This window comes from Nerophis ophidion, linkage group LG01 (assembly GCF_033978795.1).
Source record: "Nerophis ophidion isolate RoL-2023_Sa linkage group LG01, RoL_Noph_v1.0, whole genome shotgun sequence".
Taxonomy (NCBI): Eukaryota; Metazoa; Chordata; class Actinopteri; order Syngnathiformes; family Syngnathidae; genus Nerophis; species Nerophis ophidion.
Window position 1 is genome coordinate 38,656,155 of NC_084611.1, and position 13,469 is coordinate 38,669,623.

Here is a 13,469-nt window from a genome sequence, read left to right on the forward strand (position 1 = left end):
GGTTTTGCTTTGCATTGTAGTTTTAACTTGCACTTACAGATGTAGCAACCAACTGTACTTACTGACAGTGGTTTTATGAAGTGTTCCTGAGCCCATGTGGTGATATCCTTTACACGATGTCGGTTTTTGATGCAGCACCGCCTGAGGGATCAAAAGTCCGTAATATCATCACTTTTGTGCAGTGATCTCTCCATATTCTCTTAACTTTTTGATTTTACGGACCGTAGATGGTAAAATCCCTAAATTCCTTGCAATAGCTCGTTGAGGAAGTTGTTCTAAAACTGTTCGACAATTTGCTTACAAATTGGTGACCCTCGCCCCATCCTTGTTTGTGAATTACTTAGCATTTCATGGAAGCTGCTTTTATACCCAATCATGGCACCCACCTGTTCCCAATTAGCCTGCACACCTGTGGGATGTTCCAAATAGGTGTTTGATGAGCATTCCTCAACTTTATTAGTAATTATTGCCACCTTTCCCAACTTCTTTGTCATGTTGCTGGCATCAAATTCTAAAGTTAATGATTATTTGCAACAACGAAAAAAAGTTTATCAGTTTGAACATCAAATATGTTGTCTTTGTAGCATATTCAACTGAATGCGGGTTGAAAATTATTTGCAAATCATTGTATTCTGTTAATATTCACATCTAACACAATTTCCCAACTCATATGGAAACGGGGTTTGTACATTTCTTGCTTGCTCTCCACGAAGGCGGACCTTTCCCTTCCCTCTTCCTAATCTTTTCCCTGCATTTGCTTGTTTGTCTCGTCCCATCTTTTTTGGAGCCTCTCTCCGCACTGTTCTCCAAAGCAAAACCAAAGATACATGGTTGACAAGTGTCAGCGCAGTTGACCAGATTTTCTGAACGAGAAGGCCAGGGACGAGGGAGGCAGTCTGCCATGGACGCAAGGTTTCCTGCTGGATACATGTTGGACACGTGGGGAAGTGCAGGGGTGTGGGCCTGGCGATTCTTTCCATTTGGGAAATCAAAGCTATTCTTAGCTAAGACAACAGGGCATCTGCTGATTGGATTAAGTGTTTCCCTGGTGTACCAACACATTTGGAAGACGACAGCACCCGTTAAAGGTGCCCGTCTTGACTGATGGAATGGGCCGGGTGGTATAGGCACCAAGACCACGTCTGTTTCTGAACTAAGTCGCAAACTGGTAAACAACTCGGAAAAGCTTTCCGCTCTGCAAAGCAAAATGATAAACAATGCGTGCCAGGAATAGACAACTAGAGTAGATATGCATAAATGGTCTGTATTCATATAGCGCTTTACTATAACTGGAATGATTTTCGAACATTTTAAACCGCAATTCACCCTCCTAACGCTGGCCTTCGGAAAAAGTCCTGCTGGAAAAACCCCTCCAGCAGTTTGCTGTCTTGAGACGCTCTGACCTTCCTCCTCCCCCCTTCCCTTATTGACACCTGTTAATCGTTGACTTTGGTTCTGACTAATATCACGGTCGTATCCATAGCAACCTGCTGTGTTTATTGCAACAAGACTGCAAAGTGGGGCGCAAAGATTGTTATGCCAGACGAAGCGACATCGCAGCAATATAGACACACTTGCATCCACAATAGTCCTGTACCCCCATCACATTGTATTTGATTCTTGACTAAACAAATGTCATACTTTTTAAGCATCTTCTAAAAACCAATATGTTTACAAATTCAACTACTTTCATCAATGTTATTGTACTACTTAGAAGTATGGAAAGAATGTATGTTTTTTTTTGGTTGAACAAGCATATAGTTACAAAGCATCTATTTTCTACCGCTTGTCCCGTTCGGGGTCGCGGGGGGTGCTTCAGCCTATATCAGCTGCGTTCGAGTGGAAGGTGACGTACACCCTGGACAAGTCGCCACCTAATCACAGGGCCAACACAGATAGACAGACAATATTCACACTCACATTCCCACACTAGGGCCAATTTAGTGTTGCCAATCAACCTATCCCCAGGTGCATGTTTTTGTAAGTGGGAAGAAGCCGGCGTACCCGGAGGGAACCCATGCAGTCCCGGGGAGAACATGCAAAGATCCCAAGCGCAGGATCGAACCCAGGACCTTTGTATTGTGAGGCAGACGCAAAAACCCCTCTTCCTTAACCCTAACAAAACAAAAAAATAATAGTACTACATCAATTATTCTAAGTTTAAAAGTGAAGTGTGTATTAAGTTTACTTTCTACAATATTCTAGCAAGGCGCATAAGAATGCCAATGATTTACATAATTCATTTGGTAACTTTGAACTTCCCAATCAAAGGGTTTCAGTTATGAAATTCTTCTTTATCCAATCCTCTGCACGTTGACGTAGACATGTGGTCCAGTCTTCTCTCTTCACACACTGCACATCTCAATTTATCAGTGTATGTTCTTCAAAATAGGTAAAAAAAAAAAAGGTGCACAGATTAGCACGTGTATAAAAACATTTTGTTTATACACAAAAATATTTTTTAAGTTAAACCAACAAGTCCGTTATAAGTCGTTAGCAATGTTGTGTAAACAGTTGTTGAACGGGGAGTAGTAAAAATATTTTTTTCCCCTCAAATAAATGCACTGAAAAGCGACATTAAATAATTATTTCGAACACTTAACCGAAAAACAACACGAGCCGGCTTAAACTTCCAACTGCTCAGAACCTTTATTTGGAGGGCTATGAGAATTAAAATTAAATTAAAATATAAAATTTGGATGGGCAAAAGGGAGGGAAAAAAATGGAGGTACACAATGAAGATAGGGAAGGAGTCGAGGGAGGAGTTCTTATGTATAAAAAAAAAAAAAAAGACTGAAAATGAAGAGAAATGCAGTTAGGTCGTCATGAAGCCCACCCCCACCTGTGAAGTCCTCATGTAGAAACATCAGTGCTGTTCTCTCCTGTTCCATGTTTTAATATATGTAACATCTCTTCCTGCTTGTGTTGAATCAAAAAAAAAAAGTCAAGAAAAAGTCCTTCAAAAAAATAAAATGCAGCCACCACGTCATGTTCTACTATTACATATACAGTATATATATATTTATATAAATACATACATAAATATCTTACATGTACAACCAATTTGGAGGGGGGGAAGGAAGAGAACCCCAAAAGACTTTAGAGGACTTGTAAAGGTGGGGTGTGGTTAGGGGGGGCAGCAGGGGACCAAAAGTTGCTGATTGAGGGAGTAGTGTGTGGCTTTACCTTGTTTGTGTTTTCCCTTTCAGTGCGCACACACACGCACTCGCACAAACACAAGGACACAGCTGTTAAACAAAAAGGGAGGAGGAGGAGGTGGGGTGGGGGGATGGGGGGAGGAAGGAGGTCGTGTTTGGGAAGCAATCCTCAGTTGCCCCAGTAGGGGGAGCTGCCGTAACTGGACTTGCTGCCTTGGCTTTTCTGCTGCATGCTGCTGGACTGACTGCGCTGACCAGGACCACCCTGAGGAGGGAGTGGGGGCAGATCCATCAATAAAGAATACAAATAATAATTTACCATTTGAAAGTGTTGTTTAGTAAATGTTAACTTGAAGTAAAAGTTTTGTAGTACTCAGTATAGGGCTGGGCGAAATATCGATATATTGGGGGTCTGTCTCTGTGCGATATAGAAAATGACTATATCGTGATATTCGAGTATATGTTCTCACGCACTTGCTTTTAGCTGCGGGCATTACACTGCATGCGTTTCCCACTCTTCTTGTCTCTTCTAACAGACAGCAAGCGCACCTTCTCACATACGTCACATACGTATATGCCCTCGCGGAGCAGAGAGGTTGCAGCATGGGTAACGTTAGACGTGTTGCGAGTGGTAATACGAGAGAAAGAAGGTGCGAATCTGGTAACAAATGAAGAATTAATTCCCAAGAAAAACAGCAGGGGGTCCATCGTCTGGCGGTGGTTTGGCTTCAAGTGGTAAAATGTCAAATAGACAACTGTAATTTGTCACGTTTGGTGCTGAAGCGTTGCTACAAAAAGTAACATTACTGCTAATATGTAACATTTGAAAAGTCACCTGCTAGAAAATGAAGAGTGCTTGAAACTGCATGACAACATCTCCATTCAGTGCCACACTCCCACAAAAATCATGCACAAAAGTGCATTTTATTTGTTTTAAACTATTGTAGTGGTGTTCTGTACAACAAGTGCACTTTAATTTAGTGTTGTTTTGATATGTCATATTAGTGATAAAAGTGCACAAATAGCTTGTTTTAAAATACAATGTTTTAAAATATCTGACAATCTTGCACTTTCTGTTTTGAAATGACATGAATGTTTGTGCCACTGCTTAATAACTGTTTAATAAATACAGTTTTGCTAAATTTACTTAGTTTTGATTTCCTTCACCACATGAAAGTTTAAAATGAGCATACATTATTAATGCAGTATGAAGAAGAATGTTTTAATGTAGACAGAATAATCATACTGGTGTGATTATATGCATCAAGTGTTCATTCAAGGCTAAGGCAAAATATCAAGATAGTGTATCGTGACATGGCTTAAAAATATTGAGATATTTAAAAAAAGGCCATATCGCCCAGCCCTAACTCAGTACACCACTGATACTTTGTTTACCACAGAATCCATCTATTTTTTACCGCTTTTCTCTTTCGGTGTATGCTGGAGCCTATCTCAGCTGCACGTTTCATTATAATTTATGTACCAACTAATATTGTACAAGAATCATATTGAATTGAGAATTGATTCTCTATGGAATCATCGTCCTACGAATCAGAATCAAATCGTGAGATGCCTGAAGATTCCCACCTCTACAACACTAAATTAAAGTGCACTTGTTGGGACGGCGTGGCGCAGTGGAAGAGTGGCCGTGCGCAACCCGAGGGGCCCTGGTTCAAATCCCACCTAGTACCAACCTCGTCACGTCCGTTGTGTCCTGAGCAAGACACTTCACCCTTGCTCCTGATGGGTGCTGGTTGGCGCCTTGTATGGCAGCTCCCTCCATCAGTGTGTGAATGGGTAAATGTGGAAGTAGTGTCAAAGCGCTTTGAGTACCTTGAAGGTAGAAAAGCGCTATACAAGTACAACCCATTTATTTATTTATTTACAGTATATGATAAGCATTTTACAAAATGTGAAGCATTTTTTCAGATGAATAAAATATAAAATCTCCCATTTACCAATTGAAACAATCACCTCATAGAAAGTAATAAAAATAATATTTTTCAGAGTCAAATTGTCATCACCATAAAGCAATGTTTTTAAAGTAACATTTAAAAAAAAAGTTAATTGGTTGAAGCTGGAGTCTTACTGCTACTTCATAATAATAAAGGTTTTGAGCGCATGCGAGTGTGGAAAGGAAAACATTTCGCTTTGACCCCATTCTCATTTATTAACAAATATACACAACAGCAAAAGAACCAATATTCTCATAGCTGTAAAAAGCAAACTTCTTCGTCGGCATAAAACGACCTGTTAATCGCTAATTATCGTATTTTCCGCACTATAAGGCGCACCTAAAAACCTCAAATTTTCTCAAAAGCTGACAGTGCGCCTTATAATCTGGTGCGCCTTATATATATACCAATTTTGAGGAACAACAGGTCTCGCAACTACGATAAGCAGCCGCCGACTTCCTTTTCCCTCGTAGAAGAAGCGCCCGGTGCATACTGGGATATATGACTGCGGGAGGCGTGCCGTTTCTGTGTGTTTATGTAAAGACCCCAAATGGCTCCTAATAAGAGACACGCTTACGACGCAGAGTTTAAACTCAAGGCGATCAGTCACGCAGTAGAAGACGAGAATAAAGTAGCAGCGAGAGAATTTATCATTAACAGCAGCGACACTGACTCGTTTAATGACGAGACGGAGCCGGGCATTTTGGATGCCGTGTTCGCCCAGCTGTTTGATTCGAACACTGAAGAAGAAGAATTTGAGGGATTTGTGGATGAGGAAAAACATAATAAAGTGAGTTTTACATGTTTATTTTGTGTGTTGTGTGACAATATCGTTTGAGCAACGTTGAGTTAATGTTGTGATTGCACTAACGTTTGACTTACCGTAAGAGTATCAGACTGTTTTTTACGTGTTTATTGAATCAAAGAAAATAATAAAACAGCTGTTTATTCATTTTGGGAGTGAACGGAGTGGTCAGAATGCTGGTTTGTAATCTATTAATAAAGTTTGACTGACCTGACTGTTTAGTTGACATTCCCTTTAGCGCAGCTACATCTAAAGGATTAATAACGTAACCCCAGCCTCTACTGTAGCATCCATTCCATGCGCCTTATAATGCGGTGCGCCTTATATATGAACAAAGTTTTAAAATAGGCCATTCATTGAAGGTGCGCTTTAAAATCCGGTGCACCTTATAGTGCTGAAAATACGGTACTTCCTCCCATCCATCCTTTTTCTACCGCTTGTCCATTCGGGGTCGCGTGGGATGCTGGAGCCTATCTCAGCTACATTCAGGCGGAAGGCGGCGTACACCCTGGACAAGTGGCCACCTCATCACAGGGCCAAAACAGACAGACAAACATTCACACACTAGGGTCAATTTAGTGTTGCCAATCAACCTATCCCCAGGTGCATGTCTTTGGAGGAAGCCAGAGTCCCCGGAGGGAACCCACGCAGTCACGGGGAGAACATGCAAACTCCAAACAGAAAAAAACCCAAGCGCAGGATCTAACCCAGGACCTTCGTTTTGTGTGGCAGAGGCACTTGGCCCTCTTCCACCGTGCTGCCAACATGATTAGTGTTAGTATTATATTAGTATCATGTTTGTGTTCAATTACAGTGTGTTTATCATTTTAACATTCCTGCCACTTAATTTTTTACAAACATTGGCATTTAGAGTATTCTTTTTTGGACATATACCACAATAATATCGTACTGCAACCTTGATATGAAGATAACGAACCGTGAGATTTTTATACTGTTACATCCCTATTACCTGGATGTCCACTATTAATGTGTTTGTTTCCCGTCTGGTGGTTGACCAGTGTCAACTCTACAACCGAATGTGACGTCATGTACAAAAATAAATATCGAATTATAGTACTGTTGTAGTTTAAAAGAATCGGTATTGACAAACTTTGACCAGTACCTACAGAAGGTACAACAATAAATTACAAAACTGTTAAGCTGTGTGAGAAATGTAAAAGAGTGGCCTTCATATCCGTGCAGGGAAAACTAAATGAGAAGTATGAAGAGAGAGTGGGAATGTTACCTGACTGTCCTGTGTCAGGTGGTGATGTAACAGCTGCGAATGGGGCTGCTGATGAGGAGGCAGTATGTGCAGGAAGGGACCAGGGCCGTAACCTGGGGGGCCCCCGGGGTTCATGGCCCCTGTTCCCCCTAGGGCTGAGGGCAGGTTGAAGGGAGGCGGCGTCCCTGTGTGGAACCCCTGTTTGTCAAATGACTGAAAATAAATAGAAAAAAACAATAAGATTAGACAAGTAAAAAAAAAAAAAAGACTTCTCAACTAGTTATGGTTTAAAGTTCAAACATGCATACAGTCTAAATATGGTACATCATATAGGTTTGTCATTATAGCAGGTCCGAAAAGGAGTAGGAAGAAGGAGAACTTATCCATGCCTACCTCTTTACCATTTCATAGCAATTTTAAACACCTTTGTTAACGTCCTGAATATATTATCAATAAAGTTCTGTAGAATTAATAGTTAATTCATTTGTTATTACAATGACATGAATAAGATTCTCATTTTTTATTAACGTTCAAGAAGTTTATCAGGATTCTTCTTCCTTGTACTCTGTAAACACAGAGTTTGAATAGTATAATGGAGGTAATTACAGCCTTTAATAGGTCAGTAATTTCTAACTGGGATTTTGAAGCCTTTTTATTTTTGGACCAATGACAGTTTTCTAAAACCTCACACTATCCTTCCTTAGCAAAAAAACGGAGGCGCTCAAAAAAGCGTCATATAGTGATATATAAATGTTATTAAAACACTTTCACGGCTTAACATTTTTTCAACAGCTTCAGACCTATCAATAGATACACTTTTATGTTTTTGTAATGTTTGTTTTATGCTGCTTTTGTAAAAAGAACAAAAAACCCCAGCATTTTTATGATGGGGAAAAACAAAATACACATAATTTCCAAAAAACTGTTGCAAAGTGGAATACTTTAAATGAGGTAATTACAGCCTTTAATAAGTCAATAACTCAAAACACTGATTTTCCCTGCATTACTATTTTCAGAACAATGACAGTCTTTCCCTAAAACTCATGCCATGCCTTGTTGCCAAAAAAAAGGACAAACTCAAAAGTCTTAAATGATTTTTTTTTTTTTTACTTTAAAACGCTTCAGACCTATGCATAGATATTACATTTTTATGATTTGGTAAATTGGTTATACCAGCGCTTTTCTACCTTCAAGGTACTCAAAGCGCTTTGACACTATTTCCACATTCACACACTGATGGTGGGAGCTGCCATGCAAGGCGCTAACCACTACCCATCAGGAGCGAGGGTGAAGTGACAAGGGGATCGAACCGAGAAACACACTGTACTGGACAAACTGCCCAACCTACTCAGTGGCCTAGTGGTTAGAGTGTCCGCCCTGAGATCGGTAGGTTGTGAGTTCAAACCCTTGCAGAGTCGTACCAAAGGCTATAAAAATGGGACCCATTACCTCCCTGCTTGGCACTCAGCATCAAGGATTGGAATTGGGGGTTAAATCACCTAAAATGATTCCCGGGCGTGGCCACCGCTGCTGCCCACTGCTCCCCTCACCTCCCAGGGGGTGATCAAGGGTGATGGGTCAAATGCAGAGAACAATTTTGCCACACCTAGTGTGTGTGTGTGTGTGTGTGTGTGTGTGACTATCATTGGTACTTTAACATTAGCATTAAAGATCTGATAATATGAGTCCAGATGGGCTTAAATAACTTTTAAACTGTCTAAATTCCTGCATCAAGGCTATATTTTGCCAAAACACTATTGTGGGACCTCTGAGACGTATTTGAAAGAGCTGACAAATAAGTGTTTTGATTGTGACAGTTGAGGTCACCTGTGTTTTGCTGTAGATTGATGCGTTCATGTCAGGGACTCCTCCACTGGTGCCGGATCCAGACAGCCCTGGTGCTGAGAGCAGAGGGAAAGACAAAGAATGTATGGAATATGTAAGGAGGAAAAAAAAGAGAGAAATTAAGAATGAATTCAACACCTGGTGTTCAGGTCTACTGTTAGTAAAAGGAGACGGTGGATGGGGGTCAGCCAATAGGAAAATGCTGATTAAGTGAGGCAGTGCACAAGCAGGAACCACTTATACATTCGTGCAAAATACACAGCGTCCTTGCTTAGTCACGCCCTCAAGTGCAGATGACAGTGCTGCCGATGGGCCACAGCCTTGAACGCCCACCTTCTGCGTGTATGTGAGTGTGTGTGGTTGGGGTGTGTACCTTTCCCTGGGCCGCTGCCCGCCGTCTTGGCTTGAGACTGGGCAGAGCCTCCGTACCCTCCCTTACTGTACTCCCCACCGTGGGCTTGAGACAGGTCGTCAAAGGCTGAAGGAGGGAGAAGAAAGAGAAAAAGATAGAATGTGGTGGGGTGGGGGGGCAGGAAGATAAGGACACAGGATTGATGAGGAGGTGACCAGGTGAAAAGCAAAGGGTGACAAGAGGAGGATGAGGATGAAGAGTGAGAAAAGCAGTAAGGTAACCTGACTATAATGGCACCTGTGTCTATAGTAAGCCAACCTCAGCAAAAGGGGCGGTTGGGGGGGCGCGCTGAGCTATCGCATGCAGCATAAGCACAAAAACACACAAAAAAGCCCGATACCCACAACCCACACACATGCAGCATTTGGTGGATGGAAGTGTTGAAAGTTTGACCATTGTGAGAATTTATTACACCTGGTTCCCCGTCCTTCTCCTTATTATTGATACATTTGACCTACCTGCCAGACATTATCATTACAGATGTGCAGATAAACTAAATTAAAATGAAGTGTAAGATGGAACCTCCAAAGTCAAACACACAAAAAAAGATTATAATTGTACAGGAAATGTTTTAATCATTTACATTCTCAACTGTTAAACAATTGTATGAGTAATTTAATCAATAACAGTGAGAGAAACAAATGCCTATTCAATAAATGCAGTCTTCCCTTGTTGCTGGAAGAAACTACCAGCATCTCTATTTAGGTCCAGGTCAAAAACATTTGCATTAACGTTGCTTTAACATGAGTGGTCAACATCTAGCAGCTTTATCTACCTCTGCATAAAGCTGGGAGATCCGGTAAACAAAAACATTTTTTTCCAAAAGATACGACTTTGAATGACATTTTCTATATTGATTTTGACCAGTTTTAGACCATATGAACGAAAAACTAAATAAACTATATATTAGTTGAATTGTTTTTTATCATACTGAGAAAAACTGCAAATTAAATACAAAAAGCACGGTAACATCATGTACCAATATAAGCCTTAGGCTTCTCAAGTAAAAGACAGCACACAGTTATTTCAACACTGATGGCCAAACTGTAGTATTAGACGCTGTCAAGTTATCATTAATCAATGAAGAGGCAGGATCAGATTGTCACATCCACAACAGCAAAACAGCTAGCATTAGCAGTAGTAGCATATGTTTTTGGCACACTTGCTGCAAAAAGAGCGCCCGCGGATCGCCACGCTAAACTAGCATGTGGAACGCAGAGGCATGCTCTCTTTGGTAGCTTTTTTGGTTTGTAGTGTGCGCAAAAGCACTTAATATGTGCGATACAAATCCCAGACCGATAGGCTTCTGAATATTTAGAAAAAAATAAATAAAAAAAATCACTTGTGCCCACAAGACAGCTTTTATCTAGTTAGAAATATAGTCACGTTTTAATCTCGCGAGATCTAATGTCTAGGAAACAATATTTCTTGCCTTCACGAGAGAATGTACTGTTTACACTTTTTCTGTTTAATTACGACTGCTGCTCCTCAGAACCTCCAACTAAATATATTTTAATACGAAAATGCAATGTGGAAGTTCTCTATAAAACATAAAAAAAAAAAAAAAGCAAAACACAAGTTGACTTAAGATGTCTCTCTGAGCTTGTTTCCAGATTGGCAGAAAAACTTAGATATACAAAAGCATGACATCATGCACAATAGCAGATTGATCTTTTTGTGAGTGTATTTTTAGAGGTTCCAAAGTAGGATTATAAAATCTGTTAAAGTAATAAAAATGGTAAGTAAATATTTTGAAAAAAATAAAATCAATATCTATATATAAATAAATATATATATTAGGGTTGTCAAACGATTAAAATATTTAATCGCAATTTGTTCATAGTTACAGTAAAATGAATTGCGATTAATCGCAAATTAATATAATTTTTCGTCATTAATACATGTACTCTACACAGATATTAACATTTTTAATACCATGACTGGAGAATTAGTTTGCTTTAATGAAATGTATTTTAAACATTATGCTTTTTTTAAACAGCTTAACACAAAAAGATCTAAACACGCTTTTAATGACAAAAACAAATTTTTGCAGTGCGTTGGTGTCATGCCAGATTTAAAATTTTGTAGGACTACATAATTTGTATTCCTGCTATAGGAGCACTTGCCTTCAGAGAGGATCAACACGATGTTTAGATACCAGTTTGATGCATTAATAACACAAAATGTGAATTGCTAGGATCATGGTTTGATTTTCAAAGATGTTAAGCAATATATCTCTGATATTTGTACCTGAATAAATTATTCTGATATTTTGCACATGTAATAAAGTTGATGGTATTCATATAATTGTTCAATCATATCTATTTATAAATAAAATGTAATATACAGCCTGCTAAACATTCTGTTATTGCAGACAATCTATCACAACAGGTCATAAAGAATGTACACTTTATTTCAATCTGTCACGAAACATTTATTTAGGTAGAAATATCACAGATTACATTACATCCATTTTCTACCGCTTGTCCCTTCTGGGGTAGCGGCGGGTGCTGGAGCCTAACATACTTGACAAAGCATGATCATAATGTAAAATGATTTTTAATTGTTTATTGGTTAGACTGGATGTGACACATAGCACTATTAATGTAAAGCCGGAAGTCTGAGATTGGTATGACAAGTCTCCTTTCATCTTTCTGACCGAAGTCGCCAATAAAAGTGACTCTAGACTTCCTCTCTATCGCCTTTTTTTTCTGCTGAGTGGATCTTCCATTTTACAAAAGCAGTTCGATAAACAATCCATCTTTTATGTTATTATTGCACTCAAATGTGATGTCAACACTAACGTGAAGCTCCTCCTCTCTGCAAGCAGCAAAGGGCCAGCAGGCGTTCGCTACAATGTCATCTCACGGCGATTGAAGATATCCTGTCGGGAGAACAACTTGCCATGGCTTTGGAACTGAGATTTTCATAATGTGGACCCCAGGAAGACTAGTGGGTTGTTGTGGCAACCAGCTAACGGGGATCCTTAATAAAAATAATGTCCCCTTTGGGAATTTATGCTCATTATTTTCGAGCTTGTGGCTCAACAGTTACCGGACGCCATTACATTTCCGCACGCTATGGAATGGATCACGGGTCAAAAAGGGCTCAATACGAATGCGTGTTAATGAAATTATTACCGGAAGTTATAGTAATGCATTGTCGCCTTAACTTTGACAACCCTTATATATATCTATATTTATTTAGATCTATCTATATATAGATACATATATACACACACACTATCCATATGATGTTTGTGGTTCCGTGTAGTCAGTCCTACCTGTGCCATACGCATGTTGTCCATAACTGGGCTGATGTTGGTGGTATTGATTGGAAGGATTCGCAAGGCCCATCGCAGGTTGCTTGGCTGAAGTAGGAGGCACAAAGACGGTGGGGCCGTACTGGAAGGCCGAAGGAACTCCGGGCATGCCGGTGTAGTACGGGAGACCTATGGAAACAAGGACAAAAACGAAAGAGGGCTCAGTAAAAAAAACACGTTTGAGCAAGAATCTTAAAATGTCGCAAGTAATGTGTACCGGTGTATCCACAGCCAGGGGGAAGCGGGGGGTTGAGGAAAGCCTGGTTCTGAGCCTGTTGGCCTTGGTTCTGCCCTTGACCCTGGCCCTGTGTACCAGCCTGGGGCGCCTGTAGGGCCTGAGACTGTACGCCAGCTGTGGACAAGCTGGTTGGCGGGGCCGGAGACGAAGAGTCGTTCCTGCCAAACTTTGTGGCCTCACCTGTCAGGAGAACATCTGCTGCTATACTCTGCAATATTGTTGCCAATGTAGTGTATGATGCCATTATATTTTAGACAAAAATTTGTGAAAAACAGTAATAGTCACCTGTGTAAGGATTATTGGCAAGCCCATCTCTTCCAGGCATGGTAGCTGTAGTACCAGGGAATGTTACACCATAGTAGTCCTGTGTTGACCAAAAGCAACGATTAAAACCATGCAATGGACTACAGATAGACAGATATGTTTTTTTAGGGCTGATTCAAATACCGATAATTAGCTGTCAAGGAGGCCGATGTTTGGAGCAGATATTCATTTGCAGTAAAATTTAG

General features: G+C 40.2%; 1 protein-coding gene across 5 annotated transcripts in view; it reads right to left on the reverse strand.

Moving 5' to 3' along the window:
- Positions 1 to 2,624: 2,624 nt before the first annotated feature.
- LOC133553773 (ubiquitin-associated protein 2-like) overlaps positions 2,625 to 13,469 on the reverse strand; it is a 42,604-nt gene continuing 31,759 nt past the window's right edge. For 4 of the 5 annotated variants that reach the window (XM_061902186.1, XM_061902188.1, XM_061902187.1 and 1 more), the window contains exons 23-29: positions 13,246 to 13,324; positions 12,940 to 13,140; positions 12,684 to 12,851; positions 9,362 to 9,466; positions 8,971 to 9,044; positions 7,165 to 7,356; positions 2,625 to 3,423 (exon numbers count right to left, since the gene is read on the reverse strand). In XM_061902186.1, the coding sequence (XP_061758170.1) occupies positions 3,328 to 3,423; positions 7,165 to 7,356; positions 8,971 to 9,044; positions 9,362 to 9,466; positions 12,684 to 12,851; positions 12,940 to 13,140; positions 13,246 to 13,324 (915 nt within the window). In that variant the 3' untranslated portion in view covers positions 2,625 to 3,327. The remainder of the gene's footprint in view (positions 3,424 to 7,164; positions 7,357 to 8,970; positions 9,045 to 9,361; positions 9,467 to 12,683; positions 12,852 to 12,939; positions 13,141 to 13,245; positions 13,325 to 13,469) is intronic. The other variant, XM_061902189.1, reaches the window with a different exon arrangement.